This window comes from Ovis aries, chromosome 18 (assembly GCF_016772045.2).
Source record: "Ovis aries strain OAR_USU_Benz2616 breed Rambouillet chromosome 18, ARS-UI_Ramb_v3.0, whole genome shotgun sequence".
NCBI classification, from domain to species: Eukaryota; Metazoa; Chordata; class Mammalia; order Artiodactyla; family Bovidae; genus Ovis; species Ovis aries.
Window position 1 is genome coordinate 23,372,642 of NC_056071.1, and position 21,281 is coordinate 23,393,922.

Here is a 21,281-nt window from a genome sequence, read left to right on the forward strand (position 1 = left end):
ATAAAGTGAATCTGATAAATGTGCTCACTGATCAGGGAGAAATGCCCATTAGAAGCCAGATAATAAGCTCTTTTGTGAGCTTGGAGTGAAATGTAGGGGAGTCAGTGGAATGGCTGGTGTCCTATGGCTGGGACAGGCAGGGGTCCTCCCAGATGAGGGATTGAAACCGTGTCTCCTGCATTGGCAGGTGGATTCCTCACCACTGAGCCACCAGGGAAGCCCTGATGTTTCCTTCTTTATCCAAGTTCGAAAACCACTTGCTGAATGCACTCCATACGCAAAGACGCACAGACACCCCCACCCCCCTGCCATTTAGTACCATCCTTAGCACGTGACTTGTCCAGCACGAATACCGTGTGACTTTTCTGGGGCTCTGTTGCCCGTGTTCTCAGCAGTGGGAACTTTCCTGGCAGCCTCTTTGATTGGCTTGGCCTGTGAGAACAGAGCACTACGGAAGCTCCCAGCCTGCAGCCCTCCACCTCCCCTCTGCCATGCGTGTCTTCCTTGGGGTTCCTCTGTCTGCTGTGATCTTTCTTCCTGCCTCTCCCCTCGGGTCCTGGAGGGCACTTCTGACTCCCAGAGGCTGATGTGCTGTGATGACCGCGCTGGGGCCTCTGCAGTATCACTGGGATTTTGAGAAAGAAAAATTTTAAGCAGGATGCTAAGCATGCCTGTTTTATGGTTACTTAAGGAGACTTCAAGCAAACAGCTGAGAAAACAAACCAAAAGTCAGTAGGGATTCATGGGAATGTGAAGGGCTTTGGACCCTCCTGGAAGCCTGGAGGGTTGACAGCAGCCGTGAGAGGCCAGCTGAGACTCAGCAATGCGGCCTGTTTCTGGAGCTGGGGTTGAAGGGAATGCAGAGTCGTTTTTCATTGTGGGTGCAGAATGGAGAGCAGGTATTGAGTGGGTGGGAGTGAATGGGGAGGGTAGTGAGGGGGTGGGGGTGGGGGTGTGGGTGGGGGTGTGGGTGGGTAGTGAGTGGGGATGGACAGTGAGTGCCCTGGGTGGTGGGCTCTCTCCTGCTCTGTCTGACAGCCGTGGGCACACTCCCTGCGCTGTGCTGTGATAGACCAGTGCTAGTCTGTGCTTCCCTCTGATCCCTGAGCCCAGAAGGGGCGGGACAGTATCTTGTTCCCATCTTGGCCATGGCCGGCAAGGAGCTGGCACAGAGCTGGGCAGTGCAGTAGCACTGTTGTGTGAAGCAGGGACTGGCTGTCACTTCAGATGATTCAGAAGGCTCTCTGTGGGGCTGGGAAAGCCTGGCTCCAGAGCTGCTGCGTGATGGAAAAGTGGAATGATTCAGTGTCCCATCACCTCCGTGTGAGTCAACATTACGGTGTGGCCACTGGAAAGAGGCTCAGCTTAAGGACAGCATAGGGAAGGAGGAGGGGACTTCCGCTGTTTTCTGTACTTCAGTGTAAGGAGGCTTAGCTGGAGGAGCTCATGAGCAGATTGAAGATGATTAAAAGTATCAGGGTCATCACTGCTAGGATACATCTAGTCCAGCATTCCCAAGCCACTGTCACGGTGTCGAGGGTACCAGAGCCTCTTGGGGATCTTTATACAAGCAGATATCAGGTTTTGCCCCACTCTGCCCGGTCAGAATGTCTGGGCTTGAGGCCTGGGCTCCAGTTTATTCTCCGCTTTTACAAGTGCTGTTTGGAGTTGCTAGAGGAAGGGGAAGATCCGAGTCAGAGACCACATCCCCATCCACAGGAAGAATTCCGGGAGTCACAGCCAGGTCCCGGATGGCTGAAGGACCTGGGCTGGACCAGTTCTTTGTCTCAGGTGCCCAGGCAGGCATGGGTCAGGGTTGCTGTGAGCTTGAAAAATGTGGGGGAGGGATGTGACAATGTGGCCTTCCATGTGTCCAGGATTTTAGGATAAATTCCAGGATTATAGTACAAGGGAGTCCTTATCAACATCACCAGTTATCTTTATCTTCAGCTGCCAGTCAACACAGGGTTCTAGCTGATAGGCTGGGCAAACCAGATCTTGTTTTATCAACTAGAGCAAAGCATTTGTCTTCCGAGAAGGACTGCAAACCTTCCAGCTGTGTCTACTCTAAATATAAGAAAGTGAAGAGGACAGACCATCCTTCTTTCTGCATGTGCACTGGTTGTTAGGGGTTCAGGCCCTCCGGTAAAGAGGTTAGCCCTCACCACACCCCCTGGATAGCCATGTCCTAATACCCAGGAACCTGTGAATATGTGACCTGTCCTTTGCAGATGTGATTAAGTTCAGATCTTGAGACGGGGAGATTATGCTGGATGATCGAGGGGTTCAGAGCAAACACAAGAGCCTACAGATGGGAAAGAGGATTCAGAAGAGCTAGTGAAGGAGGTGTGGCCACTGGAGTAGAGCTCAAAATGATGTAATTTCTGGCTTTGAAGATGGACACAGGGGCCATGAGTCAGGGACTGTGGGCAGCTTCCCGGAGCTGAAAAATGCAAGGAAACAGATTGTCCCCTAGAGGAGCCTCTGGAAGGAATTCAGCCCTTGCTAATACCTGGATTAAAAAGTCCATTTGGACTTTGAGACTATAAGTTTGTATGGTTTTAAGCCACTATATTTATGGTATTTGTTATAGCAGCAATAAGAAGATCCCATATACGGGACTTCCCAGGTGATGCTAGTGGTAAAGAACCCACCTGCCATTGCAGGAGACATAGAAGACATGGGTTTGATCCCTGGGTTGGGAAGATCCACTGGAGAAGACAATGGCCCCCCACTCTAGTCTTCTTGCCTGGAGAATCCCATGGACAGAGGAGCCTGATGGGCTACAGTCTATAGGGTCGCAAAGAGTCAGATATGACTGAAGCGATTTAGCACATAGGACAGCAATAAGCAACTATTAATAATACAGCACAACCTCTGAGATGATGAGTATTTGCCACCTAAGTGTCAAGAGCCAACAGAATTTTGCAGACCCAGAGGCATAACTTTGACTTCTTCTGGTGGCAGTGGACTTTCTGGGCAATCTGATCAGCTCTACACCTTGGTCAGTGTTTCTTGAATCCTAAAACTCTTCCCTCTCGGGATTTCCCTGGTGGTCCAGTGGCTAAGACTCTGTGCTCCCAAAGCAAGAGGCCTGGGTTCAATCCTTGGTCAGGGACCTAGATCCCATGTGTTCCAACTAAGACCTGGTACAGCCAAATAAACAAATAAATATTAAAAAAAAAACAAAACACCTCTATCCTCTCTAAAACAAATCCATGAAGCCCAAAGTTTCCTCTTAGACTGCAGTTTTGGAAACACAGCAATAAAATTTCAACATTGTCCCCACAGTGCGTATAGTCCCTGAGACCACATAGCCATACCCAGTTATGAGGTGACCACATGCAGCATCTAGATATGCATTTACATTTATCACTGAAATAAAACCAAACAGTTAAATTAAAACAAAGCAGAAAAATGACATACCATTTCCCCCCCTCAAATGTCATATATAGGAAAATACATGCAAAGAGGTTAGGAGAAACTTTCCTAAATGAGAAATGAACCAGAGAGTTGTTTGTTTTCAATTTTTGGCTACACTGGATCTTCATTGCTGTGCTCTGGCTTTCTCTAATTGCCCCGAGTAGGTGTTACTCTCTAGTTGTGGTGTTCGGGCTTCTCACTGTGGTGGCTCATGGGCTTTAGAGCATGAGGGCTTTAGTAGCTGCGCATGCCTCTAGTCACCCTGAGCCGTGTGGAATCTTCCCAAACCAGGGATTGAACCCATGTCCCCTGCATTGGCAGGCAGGTTCTTCACCAGTGGACCACAGGGAAGCCCAAACCAGAGGGTTCTTATCCTGTTTTCTGTTATGAAACATTCTGACTTCCCCTCAGGGGTACTTGTCTGTCCCTCTCCATCCCAACAGTCATCATCTGGTCCAGGGCCTCATCTCTTCCTAGGAAGTAAAGGTTAGGAGGGAGGCTAACCTTAGAAGGATAGCTTTAGGTGGAGAGAGGAGAAGTTGAGGGAACTCCCAGGTCTCATTATTGTTTCACTCTAAAATGGAATGTGAGAGGTGTCTGTGCTATTTTGGGGGGACATTTTGATAAAGACCATAGTCACCTTAGAGATAAATATTGTATCATTGACAGTAAAGTAGTAAATAGTGTTTATTTGCACATCATGATGTATAAAATGCCTTCCTGGCCAACCAAACACACCAGTCATGCTTCAACCTCAGGACCTTTGCACTCGCTATTTGCTCTGCCCAAACGCTTGACTTCCTCTTCATGAAAGGCAGCTAGGCATGTGGTTGGCTCTGTTGCCTATTTGGGGGCTCCACTTAGATGTAATCTTTACCCTGAGGACTTCTCTGAACATCTTTTTAACAATTGCAGTCCCTACCCCTGGTCCCCTACTTTCTAAATCCTCCTCTATTTTCCTCCATAGTATTTTCCACCATCTAATATACTATTCATTTTATTTGTCTCTTTTGCTTATTATATGTCTCCTCACTAGCATATAAGTTCATGAGGGTAGTTGTTGTTTTTTAATCTGCTTGAATAGCCTGTTATATTTCCAGTAGTTATAGAAATTATGCCTGACACATGCCATTTACAAGATTTTTGAATGAAATCATGAATGTCTCCTTTGACCATGTTAGAAATCCCAGGAAGAGGAATTGCTATCTTCCTTTTCTAGGTGAGAACACCAAAGATCGGAGGTAATAATTTACTTCCCCGGGTTCCCCTTACTGGGATTTCCTGAAAATCCTTGTTTCATTATTTTTTTATTAGAAAATCACACATTCCAAGCATTTAAGTAATACAGACCTAAAACAAAGGGAAGGAAAAAGCACCAAGGGATAATTTTTAATAACATTTTGGTCTATAAAGTGTGCATATAGACAATTTTATATCATATTACAGTATGCCATTTACTGGCACACTGTTTAGCTTAAGAATACATCATTAAAAATTAAACATATCAATACGTTTATTTCTTCAGCATGGCTTATAGTGGCTGTGTGATATTTCATCACATTGAAGCACTACAGTTTTATATAACCAATCGTTAGCTACAAAGGTTATTGCTGATATTTCTCTTATTATAAGCAATAGTAAAGAGAATGTATTTGTAGCACTTTCTTTTTTACACGTATTTGACTGTTGCCTTGAGATAAGTACTTAGAAGTGTGGATTTGTTTTATTTAAAGGATATGCGTGCTTTAGGTTTTATGCAGATTACTTCCTGTAATGATCACACAAATTTCCTATCTCTCTTTCTCTCTCATAATGCCTAAGAGTGCTCACTTTTCCACATTCTCCCCTACAGTGGTATGAGTCTTCTTAACCCATACCAGTTCAGCAAGCAAAATAAAACAAAAAAATCCATAGTGTTTTGGTGCTTCTCCACCTTAGAAAGAAAATATCATTTTCATTTTCTTTACATGTATACATCCTAAGGCAGTCAAACCCACTGTGGTTTTAGTTTGCTTTCTTTGATTAGCATGAAAGTGAAAGTCTCTCAGTGTCCACCTCTTTGTGACCCCGTAGACTGGAATTCTCTAGGCCAGAATACTGGAGTGGGTAGCCTTTCCTTTCTCCAGGGGATCTTTCCAACCCAGGGATTGAACTCAGGTCTCCCACATTGCAGGAGGATTCTTTACCAGCTGAGCCACAAAGAATTTATTATAAGTCTTTATATATTTATATAAATTATATATTATAATTTATATTTACATAAATTATATATATTACATAATAAATTATATAACTGTTTCTTATAATGTTGCCCATTTTTTCCTTTGCCTTTCTCTCTTTGAATATTGTCTCTGGGACTGTTCATTCTTTCTTACTGATATTTAGAGTTTTCTATGATATGCAAAAAATTACTGCACTCTATTTTTTTTTCAATTTCTGTGATGTTTATTGACATGGTAAGTCATTTTCATCTATCCACATTGATCAATCTTTTTCATCATGGTTTCAACTTTAGAATGTTGTGTGGAAATATCTTTTCACAACCTCACCTAAGTCCTGACTCAGATTTTATTCTTTTCATTTAATCTGTTATTTATTTTTGTATATGGCAAGGAATAAGTGCTAACTTAATTTTTTACAGTTGGTTAACCAGTGTTTCAGAGAAGGCAATGGCAGCCCACTCCAGTACTCTTGCCTGGAAAATCCCATGGATAGAGGAGCCTAGTAGGCTGCAGTCCATGGGGTCACTAAAGAGTCAGACACAACTGAGTGACTTCACTTTCACTTTTCACTTTCATGCATTGGAGAAGGAAATGGCAACCCACTCAAGTGTTCTTGCCTGGAGAATCCCAGGGGTGGGGGAGCCTGGTGGGCTGCCGTCTATGGGGTCGCACAGAGTCGGACACGACTGAAGCGACTTAGCAGTAGCAATGGACGTATTTTACTGAATAAACCATTATTTTCTCATTGACTTGAAATGCCACCTTCATCATGGAATGACTCCTTAGCTACATTTGTGTATGCCTCTTGTCGGGAAGATCCCCTGGAGAAGGAAATGGCAACCCACTCCAGTACCCTTGCCTGGAGAATCCCATGGACTGAGGAGCCTAGTGGGCTACAGTCCATGGGGTTGCAGAGAGTTGGACATGACTGAGCAACTTCCCTTTGTTTCTTTCTTGTCTTTTTATCTTGCTCCATTGATTTATCTGTCAAATTATGGTTACAGGAGCTTTATAGGAAACTTCAGAATTTGTCTATCCAAATAGATTCAGAATTCCTAATTAATTAAAATAAAGCAAGTAACTATTCAATGTTCCTTCTAAGACACAGACTTCTCACTGTAAAAATGCAAGAACAGCAAAACATAGTAACAAAAACTGGTTAATTAGTAGTTACCTTTTACAGCCTTATTTATGAAATTTTCTGCTCCATTTTGACAGGAGGTCCAAGTGGGAACTTATTTTTTTAGTTTTTAAAATTGACTTTCTTTTTAAATTAGTACCTATTTTTAAAAATGCAGAAATGTACAGACAATAACCCAAAAGACATCCACGTACCATTGAGATTAAATAGGCATTAACATTTTGTCACGTTTGCTTGTGTGCTAGTTTTTTTAAAGAACAAGTGGTAGTTCAAGATCTACCTGTTCATCCTTTTGCTTGATCGCCAGCTGTTCACCCCACTGGAGAGGGCGGATTCCCTCCCTAGGGTTATGGATACGGTCACCTGACATCTGACTCTGGACAGAGAAGACTGACAGCAGCTTATTCTTTTATTTTTTGTATTTATTAATTTTGGCCGCACTTCACACATGTGGGCTCTTAGTTCCCCTAGGAGGGATTGAATCCATGCCTTCTGCATTAGAAGCACAGTCTTAATCCTGTGCTTTCATGATCCCATGAAAGTCCTGACAGCAGCTTAATTTTTTCTTTAAAGTTATTTATGTTTAATTGAAGGATAATTGCTTTACAATATTGTTTTGGTTTCTGCCATACAATACTGTGTTGGTTTCTGAATCAGCCATAGGTATACATATGTCCCCTCCCTCTTGAACCTCCCTACCACCTCCCACCCCTTCCCACCCCTCTGTGCTTAGTTACTCAGTTGTGTCCAACTCTTTGAGACCCTGTGGACTGTAGCCCACCAGGCTCCTCTGTCCTTGGGATTCTCTAGGCAAGAATACTGGAGTGGGTAGCCATTCCCTTCTCCAGGGGATCTTCCTGATCCAGGGATCAAACCCGGGTCTCCTGCATTGTAGGCGGATTCTTTACCATCTGAGCCACCAGGGAAGCCCTTTACATATTGTAGTGTATATATTTCCATGCTACTCTCTCCATTCAGCCTACCTTCTCCTTCCTTACCCAACCCATGTCCATAAGTCTGTTCTCTACCAACAGCAGCTCATTAACCACATAATTCATAGTCTAGGGGGAGGACACACATCATTCAGGACCACACAGGGATTGACTCAGGAGCTGAGTGAACACGCATGGTCTGTTGAGGGCAGGCTTCATAGTAACAAAGGGGTGAGGGGACCCCTGGTTTCCATGGGAGGCTGTGATTGTCTTATTTGAATATCCCTGGGCTTGCAGGGTACCAACACTTGCTGCTTGGGGATAAGTAGAGACTGCCAGATTCCCTTGACGAGGAGAGTTGTCTTGCTCCAGGATCCTATCTGGGAGCAGAGTGGGGAGAGGAACTTGTGACTAGATCCTTACAGGACAGCTCTTAACGTTGAGATTTAATTTTAGACCTTAAACTGCATTTTTCCTTCCCCTTCTTTCTCTCCAAAGGAAACCCTCTGCTAAACATGGTATGAATCATTTCCATATACGTTTGTGTACCTTCCTTTTTATATAAAATGTTAGTTGCTCTGTCATGTCCTTCTTGTTAGGGACCCCACTGACTGTAGCCCACCAGGCTTCTCTGTCCACGGGTTTCTCCAGGCAAGAATACTGGAGTGGGTTGCCATGCCCTCCTCCAGGGGATCTTCCTGGACCAGGAATTGAACCCAGGTTTCCTGCATTGCTACAGATTCTTTACCATCTGAGCCACTAGGGAATCCCTTGTTTAACTTGAGCCTTACCACTATTGCCAAATTACTTAATGTTCACCAGACACTAATACATATAAAAAGAGGTAGATACTATTATCATTCCCATTTTACAGCCAAGGAAACTGAGGCAAAGAGAATTTGTTCAAGTCACACAGCTTGTAAGTGGAAGAGCTTTAATTTGAACTTAAGCAATTGAGCTCCAGAGTCTATGACCTTTAACTATTATACCAATCTGCCTGTAAAAGCTACCAACTATATTCTGATTTGGTTTTGACTCATATTTTCTTATCCCATTGGCATGCTTGCATCCTTCCTGTGACAGCATTTAGGTATACCTATTATAGGTAGCATTTGACTGCAGTTGTTTTTTTTTTTTTTTTTTAATCCACTTTGAGAGTCACAGTCTTTTAACCAGTAAATTTTCATACTGTTCATACTGTTCACAGGGTTCTCAAGGCAAGAATACTGAAGTGATTTGCCATCCCCTTATCCAGTAGACCACTTTTTTATCAGGAAAAGGACTACGTTTTGCTGGGAAAGATTGAGGGCAGGAGGAGAAGGGGACAACAGAGGATGAGATAGTTACGTGGCATTACTGACTTAATGAAAATGAGTTTGAGCAAATTCTGGGAGATGGTGAAGGACAGGAAAAGATTGGCATTTTGCAGTCCGTAGGGTCACAAAGCAACCTAGTGATTTAGCAACTGAACAACAACAACAAAACCAGTAAATTTAGCGTGTTTACATTTATTCTGTATGATGTATTTGGAAACATTTCTGTCATCTTATTTGTAATTTTTACTTGCCCTCTTTAGCAGTTTTGTGGAGGAAAACTGCCGTGAAGGGAGAAAGGGGCGTCCTTTCAGTTAGAAATTTATTGCAGGTGACACAAGGGAGGTAGAAATTCCCATCCATAAATTTTAGATTCCTAGATGAATGCCTTCTTTTAATAGTTTCATTGAATCCAGAGTTTCACTGAATCACAGTAGCATCCATCATCCTGGGGAAAAAACACCAAAATCCAAAACAACAAGCCAGGCCAATACCCAGATGCTGCAGAGACATTCTCTTTGTTGTGCTTTTCATGAGTGTAAAGTGAGGACACTGTGCCCACACTGCATCTTGGCACATTGTTTCAGGGTTGGAAAGATCAATATGTCATTGCATCTGGGAAAACATTAATAAGAACACCTTATAACCAAGTTTCACTCCTCCAGCTCAAGGTTTGTATCATTTGTCCTCATCAGATTTTTGGATTGGTTGGCAAAGGAAAGAGGAAAGCTTTAAGGGAGTTGGTGGAGATGAAATTCAGAGAGCTTGTCTTCTGTCTGAAGATTCATGTGGCAGTTCTGCAAGTTATAGTCCTAAATCATGTCCTTTTCTTCTTCTCCGTTTTGATCATCTGATGTCAACACTTTGAGCAGTTACAAATGCATAAGGTTATGAAAAGGTGGACATTCATTTGAGCCTCGTAGACTGGACAGCTGCATTAGTCAAGCTGGAGCACAACGTGAGAGTCACACATGGCATCACGAGGGAGTGGGGAAAAGTCCAGAATCTGGTTCCGGCCCTTCCCAAAGCTGTAGATGTGTGGTGGAAATAGCCATGTGTCCGGAGGTGGAAAAGCCTGGAGTTCTCCTGGCTGTGTGTATGCAGGAGGAGTTGCAGACTAGAGAATGTGGGCCCCAGTCTGTGCGTCCTGTGGGCAGACGCTCATCTGCGCTGCAGGGCCAGCCCTTCTGGCACCTGCTCTGTCGCTGCTCCCAGCTTCCGCTGCCTGCAGAATCGAGTCCAGACACCTGGCCCAGATTGAGCACCCTGCCTTCTCTGGATGCCCCCTTGCTTATCCTGACCATACAGACAGACTCTACCACGTCACCCCTTCATGCCTCTGCCCTCTGCTTTGGAGTCTTCCGTCTCCTTCCTCCAGACCATCATACACCCTCCCTCTCCAGTCTTCGAGGCCGTTGCCGATGGTGCGTCCTTGGCAAAACTGGCCTTTCCCAGTGGCTGGGACTCATCTCACTCTCCCGAGGTCCCCAGCCTCTGGTTTCTGCTTCTCTGAGGCCTGACAGTTTCTACACAGACACTTGTGAAAATGGCAAGGTGTCAGGAGCCCTGCAACCTGGAGCTGATTATACCACTAGCTCTCCATGTAGTTTTGGAAAACGATGGTGCTCTGCCCTATTTTCCAGTCTGTAAGGGGGAGGGGCTTGGCCTGGGGGCTCACAGTGGTCCCTTGCTCAGTGTACATACTATTGCTCAGATGACTTGTATGTATGAATGTGTGTGAATGTTTGAGTGTGTCTGGGTGTGTGTCTCTGGGTGTGAACATGTGTGAGTATGTGAGTGTGTCTGTGAGTTATGTCTGTATGTGAATGTGAGTGTATAAGTGTGTCTGTGTGTCTCTGTGAACATGTATGATTGTATGAGTGTATCTGTATGAATGTGTGTTGAGTGTCTTGAGTGTGTGTCTCTGAATGTGTGTGAGTGTATGGGTGTGTCTGTGAATGTGTGTCTATGTGTATATGTCTCTGTGTGTGAACATGTATGAGTGTGTGTGTGAGAGTATGAGTGTGTCTGTGTGTGTCTCTATGTGTGACTGCGTGTATGTCTCCGTGTGCACACACCTGTGCACCTTCCACGGCAGATTCGCTTAGCCCCTGGAGATCTCGGGCTGATATTTCCTCTTTGCTCTGCCATCACTCAGAGCAGCGTCCAAGATCCAGCATTCAGCAAGTTTGGCTTCAGACCCAGCATTCCCTTCTCCCTCTGGCCCCATTTCCCTCGTCCTTCTGCACAGGTGTCCGAGTGGTGATGCTGCACCCTCCAGGCTGCTGTGGATGTTCTGTGTGAAGCCCCGGCACATAGTAGGTGCTCTGGCTGCAGTACCCATCCCGCTCAGCATCCCCCCCACACCAGCTCACTTCTGTCCCTTGGCAGTGATGCTTTCCCTCCTCCTGGCACAAGACAGAGCCTGCTACTCTGCCCATAGCATCCTCAACCCAGGCTGTGGTCCATCTGGGCCCCAGGCAGCTCACATTCCCTCCCCTTTCTTCAGTTTCCTCATCTGCTAAATGGGAGCACTCTTCCCACACTGCAGAGCTGTTTTGTGACCTGAGGAGGTAGCTGCCAGGGACTGTGTGCTGCAGGCCGGATCCTATTGCACTGTCACTGAGCCCAGAAATTGTTTTTCCATTGGCCTCTCTTTTGCTCCTTATTCCTCTCTGGCATTCATTGGCACATTGTAGAAAATCTACATGGGTTTCTCTGCAGTGATTAATCATCTTAAACACACAGCAGGCATGTGTCCATTGGCACAGGGTCACCTGCCTACCCTGCCAGCCGTTCATAATCCCCTAAATTTCAGTCTTAATAGAAAACAACTCTGGTTTAGACAGATCCCACTTGTGTTGCCTTTATTCACTTCAGGAGATGCTGGGGCTTGATTTTCCAAGTTCTTATTTGACCTGGGATTAGTAGAATTTTCACCACATAAAGTAGAATAGAAAGTTGAGACAATCTCGCAGGAAAGTGGGATCTTGGGTTTGGGCGAGGTCCATGGGGTTGGACTGCAAGTCCAGCTCTGAGGATCCTTGTTACTCCCGCTTGCTACTTGCAGGGCTCCGAACTTGTTTGCTGGTCTGTTAGAAACTTATAGTGAAAGAAGCCTCCTAAGATTGTTACAAAAATTCTAGAAATCTCTGAAATAATTCTAGAATTTCTGAAAGTGCTTTGTGTCCCCTGTATATAAAATCTGATGTGCCTGAGTTGTAATTGCTCTTCCCTCAGTATTTATATTCATTTGTCCCCTGCTCAGGTTTCTGTGCCTGTTTCCTTGAAGACTGAGCTTGGCATGTTGTCCTCACCTGGAACAAACCAGAACATCCTGACACGCAGCACTCCCATCAGACGAAGTGGGCAGATGGGGCAGGGAAGGAGAGCTGTGTGGGGAAATGGGGGTTTCCCTGTGACTTGCTCTGGGCAGGAGCAGAGCCTCTCAGGGCTCAACTGCCTTTTCCATACAAGAAAATCCAGGCCGCTCATCTCTGCATGTCCCTGCAGACGTTCATGGAGAGAGGGTATAGGTTCTCATTGGGAGCACTGCCTTCAGGATGGAGAGAGAACCCGTGGTCCAGAGCAGCTGAAAGTTAACCCCTAAAAAAGACACTGTTCTCCTAGAAAACAGGCTCTGTGTGTGTGTGCTCTCAGTTGTGTCCCATTCTTTGTGACCCCATGGACTGTAACCCATCAGGCTCCTCTGTCCATGGGATTTCCCAGGCAAGAATACTGGAGTGGGTTGCCGTTTCCTTCTCCAGGGAATCTTCCTGACCCAGGGACTGAATCCACGTCTCTTGCCCCTCCTGCACTGGCAGGCGGGTTCTTTATCACTAGCACCACTTGGGAAGCTCCATGGCTGTGTATGGGCCAGGTCAACTTGACAATCTATAAGTCAGTCATCAAAATGCCTTTGCTAAGTAGTGACTGGCAAGGTTCTCATGTGTAATTTGATATTTCCTTATAAATCTCAGAAATTGGGTCCATATTTATCCATGAGAAGTTTACTTTCTCTTGTAATGCTTTGTTAAGCTTTTGGCTTGATGTTTTTCATTTTTCCATCCAAGTTTCATTAATGTAGATTTTTCTTTCCACTTCAAAATAAGATTAATTATTGTTTGTATGTGTGTCCTAAATCGCTTCAGCCATGTCCGACTCTTTGCGACCCTATGGACTGTAGCTCTCCAGGCTCCTCTGTCCATGGGATTTTCCAGGCAAGAATACTGGGGTGGGTTGCCGTGCCCTCCTACAGGGAACCTTCCCAACCCAGGGATCAAACCCGCATCTCTTAACATCTCCTGTGTTGATTTGGTGATGGCAAAAGATAATGTGTGGTCATGGTAGGAATTTTGGAAAAGAAGGAAAATTATGAAGAAAATATTAACATTACCTATAAAAAATAAGAACTGTCATTGAGTGGGAAGGGATATGAGGGACTTTGGGGGCAATGGGAACATTCTAGATCTTATAGGGGTTTTGCTTTTAACACAGGCACACACATTTGTTACAACTTCAGCAAATACAAATTTTGTACACTTCATTGTATGTAAATCTTATTAATAAAAGAGAAACTGTAAACAATTATTGGACTTAGGTTAATTATAGGCACAGTGAAATCTTTAGGAGGAGGTGCACAGATGTTTGCAATTTGTTTTGAAGTGCATTTAAAAAAATAAGATGGCTTTATGAAGGGTAGATGGATAGATACGTGATAAAGCAAATATAGTAAAATGTTAATGGTGGAATGCAGATGGTGGTTATATGAGTGTTCACTGTAAAATTCTTTCAACTTCGCTGTATGTTTGAAAATTTGCATAATAAAATATTGAGAAACAAGGATGACTAATTCAGAATGAAAATCTATATTTGCAATCCAAAGGTAACAGCCATTAACATTTTAGTGTATATTATTTTCTTTCAGTTTCATTTCCAAAAAGATATAATTTTATATAATTAAGATCTTACTACAGATACAGATTCATTTTTACATTTTCACTCAGAATGTCATTCCTCAGTTTTCCTTTGTCATCAAAAGTCTCCAATGTGTAATTTTATAATTAAGATATAATTTACATAAGTAAAATTCACACGTTTTAGCCCACAGTTCTATGAGTTTTGACAAATGCAGAGAGACAGGTAACCACCACTCCAATCATCCAGTTTTGCCTGGAGTTTTGCCTACACCTTGCTTCACATCCAGTGTCTGGCAACCACGGATCTGTTTTTCAGAATATAATAAAAATGGAACCGTATAATAAGAGGGGCTTCCCTGGTGACTCAATTGATAAAGAATCTGCCTGTAGTGAAGGAGATTCGATCTCCTTCAGGGTTCGATCCCTGAGTCAGGAAGATCCCCTGGAGAAGGAAATGGCAACCCACTCCAGTATCGTTGCCTGGGAAATCCCATGGACAGAGGAGCCTGGCAGGCTACAGTCCATGGATTCACAAGAGTGGACATGACTTAGCGACAAAATCACCACATGATAGGTAGCCTTTTGAGTCTGGCTTCTTTCATTCAAGCACCATACATTTCAGATTCATTCATGTCATTTACTACATGTACTGGTAATTTGTACCTTTTTATTAATGAGTAGTATTCCATCGTAAGGATATACATTAATGTAATTTATTTATTTTGTGGTTGCCCTGGGTCGTTGTTGCTGTGCACAGGCTTTCTCTAGTTGCAATGAGCACAGTCTATTCTGCATTGTGGTGCACCGGCTTCTCATGGCAGTAACTTCTCTTGTTGCAGAGCACAGTCTCTAGGGCATGGGGGCTCACTAGTTGTGGTGTGGGGGCTTAGTTGCTCCACAGCATGTGAAATCTTTCCAGACCAGGGATCTAACCCATATCCTCTGCATTGATAGGAGGATTCTTATCCACTATACCACCAGGGAAGTCCTACATTAATGTAGTTTTAATGCTTGTAAGAAATCACTGTATATCATAGCGTGCTTTAAGATGCTTACTCCTTGGAAGAAAAGCAGAGACGTTACTTTGCCAACAAAGGTCCATCTAGTCAAGGCTATGGTTTTTCCAGTGGTCACATATGTATGTGAGAGTTGGACTGCAAAGAAAGCTGAGTGCCGAAGAATTGATGCTTTTGAACTGTGGTGTTGGAGAAGACTCCTGAGAGTCCCTTGGACTGCAAGGAGATCCAACCAGTCCATTCTGAAGGAGATCAGCCCTGGGATTTCTTTGGAAGGAATGATGCTAAAGCTGAAACTCCAGTACTTTGGCCACCTCATGCGAAGAGTTGACTCATTGGAAAAGACTCTGATGCTGGGAGGGATTGGGAGCAGGAGGAGAAGGGGACGACAGAGGATGAAATGGCTGGATAGCATCACCAACTCGATGGATGTGAGTTTGAGTGAACTCTGGGAGTTGGTGATGGACAAGGAGGCCTGGCGTGCTGTGATTCATGGGGTCGCAAAGTGTTGGACACGACTGAGCGACTGAACTGAATTGAACTGAATATTCAGATATTTAAGATGTTTTATTTTTCATTATTATAATTACCATTGTAATGAGCATCTTTTTTATGATTGTAACTGTTTAACAGAATATTTTATTAGAGCATAGCTGATTTGCATTGTTGTGTTTCAGGTGTACAGCAAAGTGAGTCAGTTGCACATGTACACAGTGAACATTTTTATGCAAAACCAAAGTCATCCTTAATTTCTTTAGGTAGATTTCCTTTAGTCATTCATAATGTATTTAGGTAGTTCCCCAGAAAGTTGAAAGCCCTTGCCCAGCATCTAAGTGCTAATCAATAGGTTAAGACAAAAATCTAGATTTCCCAGTTTCCAGGACCAGTGTTCCTTGGAAGGGAATTACAATGTGGTATTTTATAAATATTTTTAAAGCATTTACAACATTTCTAAGCATTAAAAAATCTTTCCTTGCATTTCTTTACGTGGTTCAGGACCAGCTTGACTTACAACTCCACTGATGTTTCTAATCCTCTTTTCCCCTCCGTACTATTTTTCCATATTATCAGTCCCGCAGAACTGACTCGAAGTTTCCAGTGTCGCCAGCTAGCCTGTGAAATTCTAAGCCATGGAGACCAACCAGGAAACGTCCCTCTTCTTGGTGAAGATCTTGGAGGAATTAGACAGCAAGCAAAATACCGTCTCCTACCAGGACCTCTGCAAATCCCTATGCGCCCGCTTCGATCTGTCCCAGCTCGCGAAACTGAGAAGCGTGCTCTTCTATACGGCCTGTCTTGACCCCAACTTCCCAGCCACGTTATTCAAAGACAAGATGAAATGTGCTGTAAACAACCAGCAGTCCAAGAAAATCATGGTGGCTGCAGACATCGTGACCATATTCAACCTGATCCAGATGAATGGGGGTGCCGCCAAGGAGAAGCTGCCTGGAGGCCGGCAGAAGATGCACAAGAAAGATGCCTCTTTTGACTCGTGCCGCTCGGACACGGAGATCTGCAGCGCGGCAGAGTGCGAGCCCCTCAACTGTGAGCTGAGTGACCGGCCTTTCAGCCGGGGCTACCCCACCCGCCAGTCATCCAAGTGCAGAAAGGTGGACTGCAAGGACTGTCCACAGTTCATTCCTGCCTCTGAACCTGACTTCCTCCTGGGGGTCAGCAAAGACGTGAAAAACCGGGCAGCTTCCCTGGACAGGCTGCAGGCTCTGGCCCCATACTCAGTGGCCAGCCCTCAGCCCTGCGAGATGCAGAGAACCTACTTCCCCATGAACCTCGAGAGTGAGTCCATGTCTGATCAGGACTCCCTGCCTCTCCCCCAGGGCATCAAGCAGACCTTCATCTCCAACGACGAGCCCTTCGTGGTCCAGTCCTGTGTCCAGAAAAGGAACATCTTCAAAGAGGACTTTCACAACCTGATGGCTGTGTCCCCCGGGTTGGCCAGCCCGGCCAACAAGGCCGAGAGCGAGCACAGGAAATCCCAGGGCCGCAAGGAGTCCCACAAGACGCCCTTCCCCCATCACAGCTTTGAGATGCCCTACAGCAGCCAGTACCTGAACCCCGAGTACTCCCCGGTTCCTGACAAGAGGCGGGCAAAGCACGAGAGCTTAGATGACCTTCAAGCCTCCACGTATTTTGGACCCACTCCAGTGATGGGGACCCAGGAGGCCCGGCGCTGTCCTGGCAAATCAGGCAAGCAGACCCCCTGGCCAGCTAAAAGCTGGAGCCTCAACACTGAAGAAGTTCCTGACTTTGAACGGTCCTTTTTCAACAGAAACCCCTCTGAGGAGAAGCTCCGTTATCCAAATTCCAGCAGTCAGACACCCAACTTCCCAACCCCGGACAGATGCCCCGCTTACCTGACACCACAGGATCAACAGCCCATCCTCCCAGTCGGCTACTCAGCAAAGCCCAATGGGCTCAAATCTAAAGAGATCGCATCTCCTGTAGACCTGGAGAAGCATGAACCAGTCAAAAAGTTTAAAGACAAGAGCATCAGCTGCACCAGTGGGCAGCTGAGCTCAGACACCAGCAGCGTGGGCACCCAGACTGACCTGCATGTGCTGGAGCCCAAAAAAGGCAAGGACCTGTGCACTCCCGGGCAGGGCAAGTACAGTGACCGGCATGCCGTGAAGCATTCCGACGATGACTCGGAGGTGGTCAGTGATGACATCAGTGACATCTTCCGGTTTCTTGATGACATGAGCATCAGCGGCTCGACGGGGGTCATGCAGTCATCCTGCTACAACAGCACGGGGTCCCTATCTCAGCTTCACAAGTCGGACTGTGACAGTTCGCCAGAGCACCACCTCACCAGAATCGCCAATGGGCTCCCCAGCGGCCAAGGGGAGAAGGGCAGCCGGCCAGAAAACAGCCACCACTCAGAAGAGGAGCTGAAGACCAGCGTGTGCAAGCTGGTGCTCAGGATCGGGGAGATTGAACGGAAGCTCGAGTCACTGTCAGGTGTGCGTGAGGAGATCTCCCAGGTCCTGGGCAAGCTCAATAAACTGGACCAGAAGATACAACAGCCCGAGAAGGTGAGCGTGCAGATTGACCTCAACTCTCTGACCAGTGAGGCTCCATCTGATGAGAGCGCCTCGCCCCGGATGTTCCGTGCCCACAAGGGTGCCCACGGGCCCAAGCTGGAGAACACGGCTGACTGGTGCTGCTCAGATGCCAGTGGGAGCAACAGTGAAAGCCTTCGTGTCCAGGCCTTAAAAAAAAGCCTCTTCACCAGGCCATCTTCCCGGTCCCTGACCGAGGAGAACAGTGCCACAGAATCCAAGATTGCCAGCATCTCCAATTCACCCAGGGACTGGCGCACCATCACTTACTCCAACCGCATGGGCATCAGCGAGGAGGAGATCAAAGAGCGAGGTCCTGGTGACAGTAAAGACTGGCATCGGAAGTCTAAAGAGGTAATGCCCACTTAAGGTCATGTAACTGGGTGACAGCTTTGTTGTTTTTGTCATTGTTTAGTTGCTCAGTCGTGTCTGATTCTGTTTGGCTCCATGGACTGTAGCCTGCCAGGCTCTTCTGTCCATAGGATTCTCCAGACAAGAATACTGGAGTGGGTTGCCATCCCTTTCTCCAGGGAATCTTCCCAGCTCAGGGACTGAACCTGGGTCTCCGGCATTGCAGGTAGATTCTTTACCTCTGTGCCACCAGGGAAGCCCCAACACTGGAAAAGATTGAAGACAAAAAGAGAATGGGGTGGCAGAGGATGAGATGGCTGGCTAGCCCCCAGAATTAAGGCCTCTTAATTCAAAAGCCTCTGAAAGCTTCCCAGGGGCTTCTTGCTGGTCTCTGATTTCCCTCCTTTAGTCATCTTTGTGCAGAGTAGATACCAGCTTTTATTTTTAAACTCTCTTAGGTATACGTATGAACTGTTGGATTAGAACACAAGCAGCTCCTTGGTAGAAGCAGTGGGGGCAAGTGTGGGCAGTGGGTAACTTTCTAGGTCAGAAAAGCTTGCTTGTGTGATGTGCTCAGTTGTGTCCAACTCTTTGCAACCTTCTGGACTGTAGCCCACCAGGCTCCTCTGTCATGGGATTCTCCAGGCAAGAATATTGGACTGGGTACCTATTCCCTTCTCCAGGGAATCTTCCCAACCCAGGGATTGAACCCATATCTCTTACATCTCCTGCATTGGCAGGCAGGTTCTTTGCCACTGGCACCACCTGGAAAACCCCATAGTGTTTCTATCCATCCCTTTTATAAAGCTTGGAGTGCCTTCTCCTTAGTGGTGTGACTTTGCCAAATGTGGCTTTGAAAAGTGATCAGGATAGTCCTCTGCCCTTGAGGAACTCACAGTCCAGTGGAGGAGACAGACAGACAGATGGACAGGCCATCATAGTTCAGTGGGACAGTGCTGGCTATGAGCTCCATACACAGTCTGAAGGGGTCTCATAGGTGGGCACTGACCTGGTCTTGGTGGGTCAGGGAGTGCTTCCTGGAGGAAGTGACATGTGTGCAGAGATCTGAGGGCCTGAAGTTAGAAGGTATCAGAAGACCTGTGTTATAGCAGGGTTCATGGAGAGCAGAGCCCCAGGTTCATAACTAGGGACTGAGAGCATCAGTGATGCCAGCGGTGTCAGGCAGGTTCCTGCCTCCACAGTGTGGTCCAGACTGTTCCCTGTCTTGAAGGCTGAGCAGATGTTCCTGAAAACCAGTGGAGGCTCTCACCATGTCCTTTCCGACTTGGCTTCTTCCATCCAAAGAAGCAGGGTGTCATCCGTGGTTTCGGCCAGTTCCTTGGAGAAAATACCCATATCTCTTACTCCTCAGGACCAGGTGAAAATTGGTAATAGAAAGAGGGGGCAGGGACTTCCCTGGTGATCCACTGGTTAAGACTGTGCTTCCAATGCAAGTGGCATGGGTTTGATCCCTGGTTGGGGAGCTAAGATTTTGTCATACCACATAGTGTGGCAGAAATAAGAAAGAAGGAAGGAGAGAGAGAGGGGGCGGTACTATGCAGTGTTAACCAAGGCTTTTCTGAAGCCAGATGCTAAATTTAAATTCCAGCTCCCTGCCATTAGCAGCTGTGCTCCCTGGAGTAAATTACTGTGGCTTTCTGGTCTCCTTTTCCTTACCAGAATAATGTGTGTTAATAGTAGTAGCCATGGCATGAAGATTAGATAAAATTGTCTCTTTCTGGCACAGAAATGTTGGGTCATATGAGTAGTATTAATGTCGTAAGCTTTTCCTAGTAAATATCCCCCAATACAGGCAATCCTTCTATTTGCTCATGAATAACTGCATGTTGCTACCTGGGCTGCACTTAGTGATGAAAAGCTGGGGTCTGCCGAGTGTGATATCTGACCACATCTGTGTGGCCTCCTGGACTTCTCTGTGCCCCTCTGCAGGCAGACAGGCAGTACGACATCCCCCCGCAGCACCGCCTGCCCAAGCAGCCCAAGGACGGCTTCCTGGTGGAACAGGTGTTCAGCCCTCACCCCTACCCCGCCTCTCTCAAGGCCCACATGAAGAGCAACCCTCTGTACACGGACATGCGGCTCACGGAGCTGGCAGAGGTGAAGCGGGGCCAGCCTTCCTGGACCATCGAGGAGTATGCACGCAATTCGGGTGACAAGGGCAAGCTGACAGCCCTGGACCTGCAGGTGAGCCTCTCTGCCCAGGGTGGGGTGAGGTAGGGGAAGCCTGGCCACACCCCAGTGGATGCAGAAATGGATGAAGGATGCCCTAGCCACTCACTCCCTCCCCTTCAGCTCCCTTTGTCCCCACCATGGGACACTGAACCTGAATACATTATAAGGCAGAGATGTGTAACCAGGGGATTGCTATGTTGCTTGTTGGCTTGTAAACATTTAGCAATAGGAATGCTTCATTCGTGGATTGACCTTGGCCATCAATTTGCTAACGTTGCATTTAAGACTCCGTACCAAGAGCAGATTCTCATGCTTGCTCCTAAGACTTGAGCCCAACTGGTTAATGGAACACAAGCCTGATTTCTCCTTCCACATGTAGCCCGTGGGATAAGCATGTTGGTGGGAGCCAAGCTATGGATTATGTTTCCGTACGGAGCAGCCCCAGGTAAGCACCACCCCTGGAAACTCTGTGAATGCAGTTGTGGCTAGAGAGTGTGTTTGCTGTTCAACCACAGGCAGGCCTGGGTTTTGGCCACACTTGCATCTTGGTGGTTCCATCCACGCTGCGTCTATCTGTGTGTCTGCATCATCTTGGGAGCAGGGAAGCACCTTGCCTTCACCTGCCGGTTAGATCTGTGGGCGGCGAGGTCATTGTCTTATTGCTGCCAGTCACGTACTTCCAGGTCCCTGAATG

The 21,281-nt window shown here is 46.2% G+C and overlaps 1 protein-coding gene across 2 annotated transcripts in view; it reads left to right on the forward strand.

Annotated features, from left to right (window-relative positions):
* The window catches only part of MINAR1 (membrane integral NOTCH2 associated receptor 1), a 36,109-nt gene that overhangs the window by 6,249 nt on the left and 8,579 nt on the right, over positions 1-21,281 (forward strand). Inside the window, exons 1-3 of one of the 2 annotated variants that reach the window (XM_060401670.1) lie at positions 527-899; positions 16,038-18,397; positions 20,345-20,599. In XM_060401670.1, coding sequence (XP_060257653.1) covers positions 16,097-18,397; positions 20,345-20,599 — 2,556 coding nt within the window. In that variant the 5' untranslated portion in view covers positions 527-899; positions 16,038-16,096. Of the gene's footprint in view, positions 1-526; positions 900-16,037; positions 18,398-20,344; positions 20,600-21,281 lie in introns of those variants that run through there. The other variant, XM_015101933.4, reaches the window with a different exon arrangement.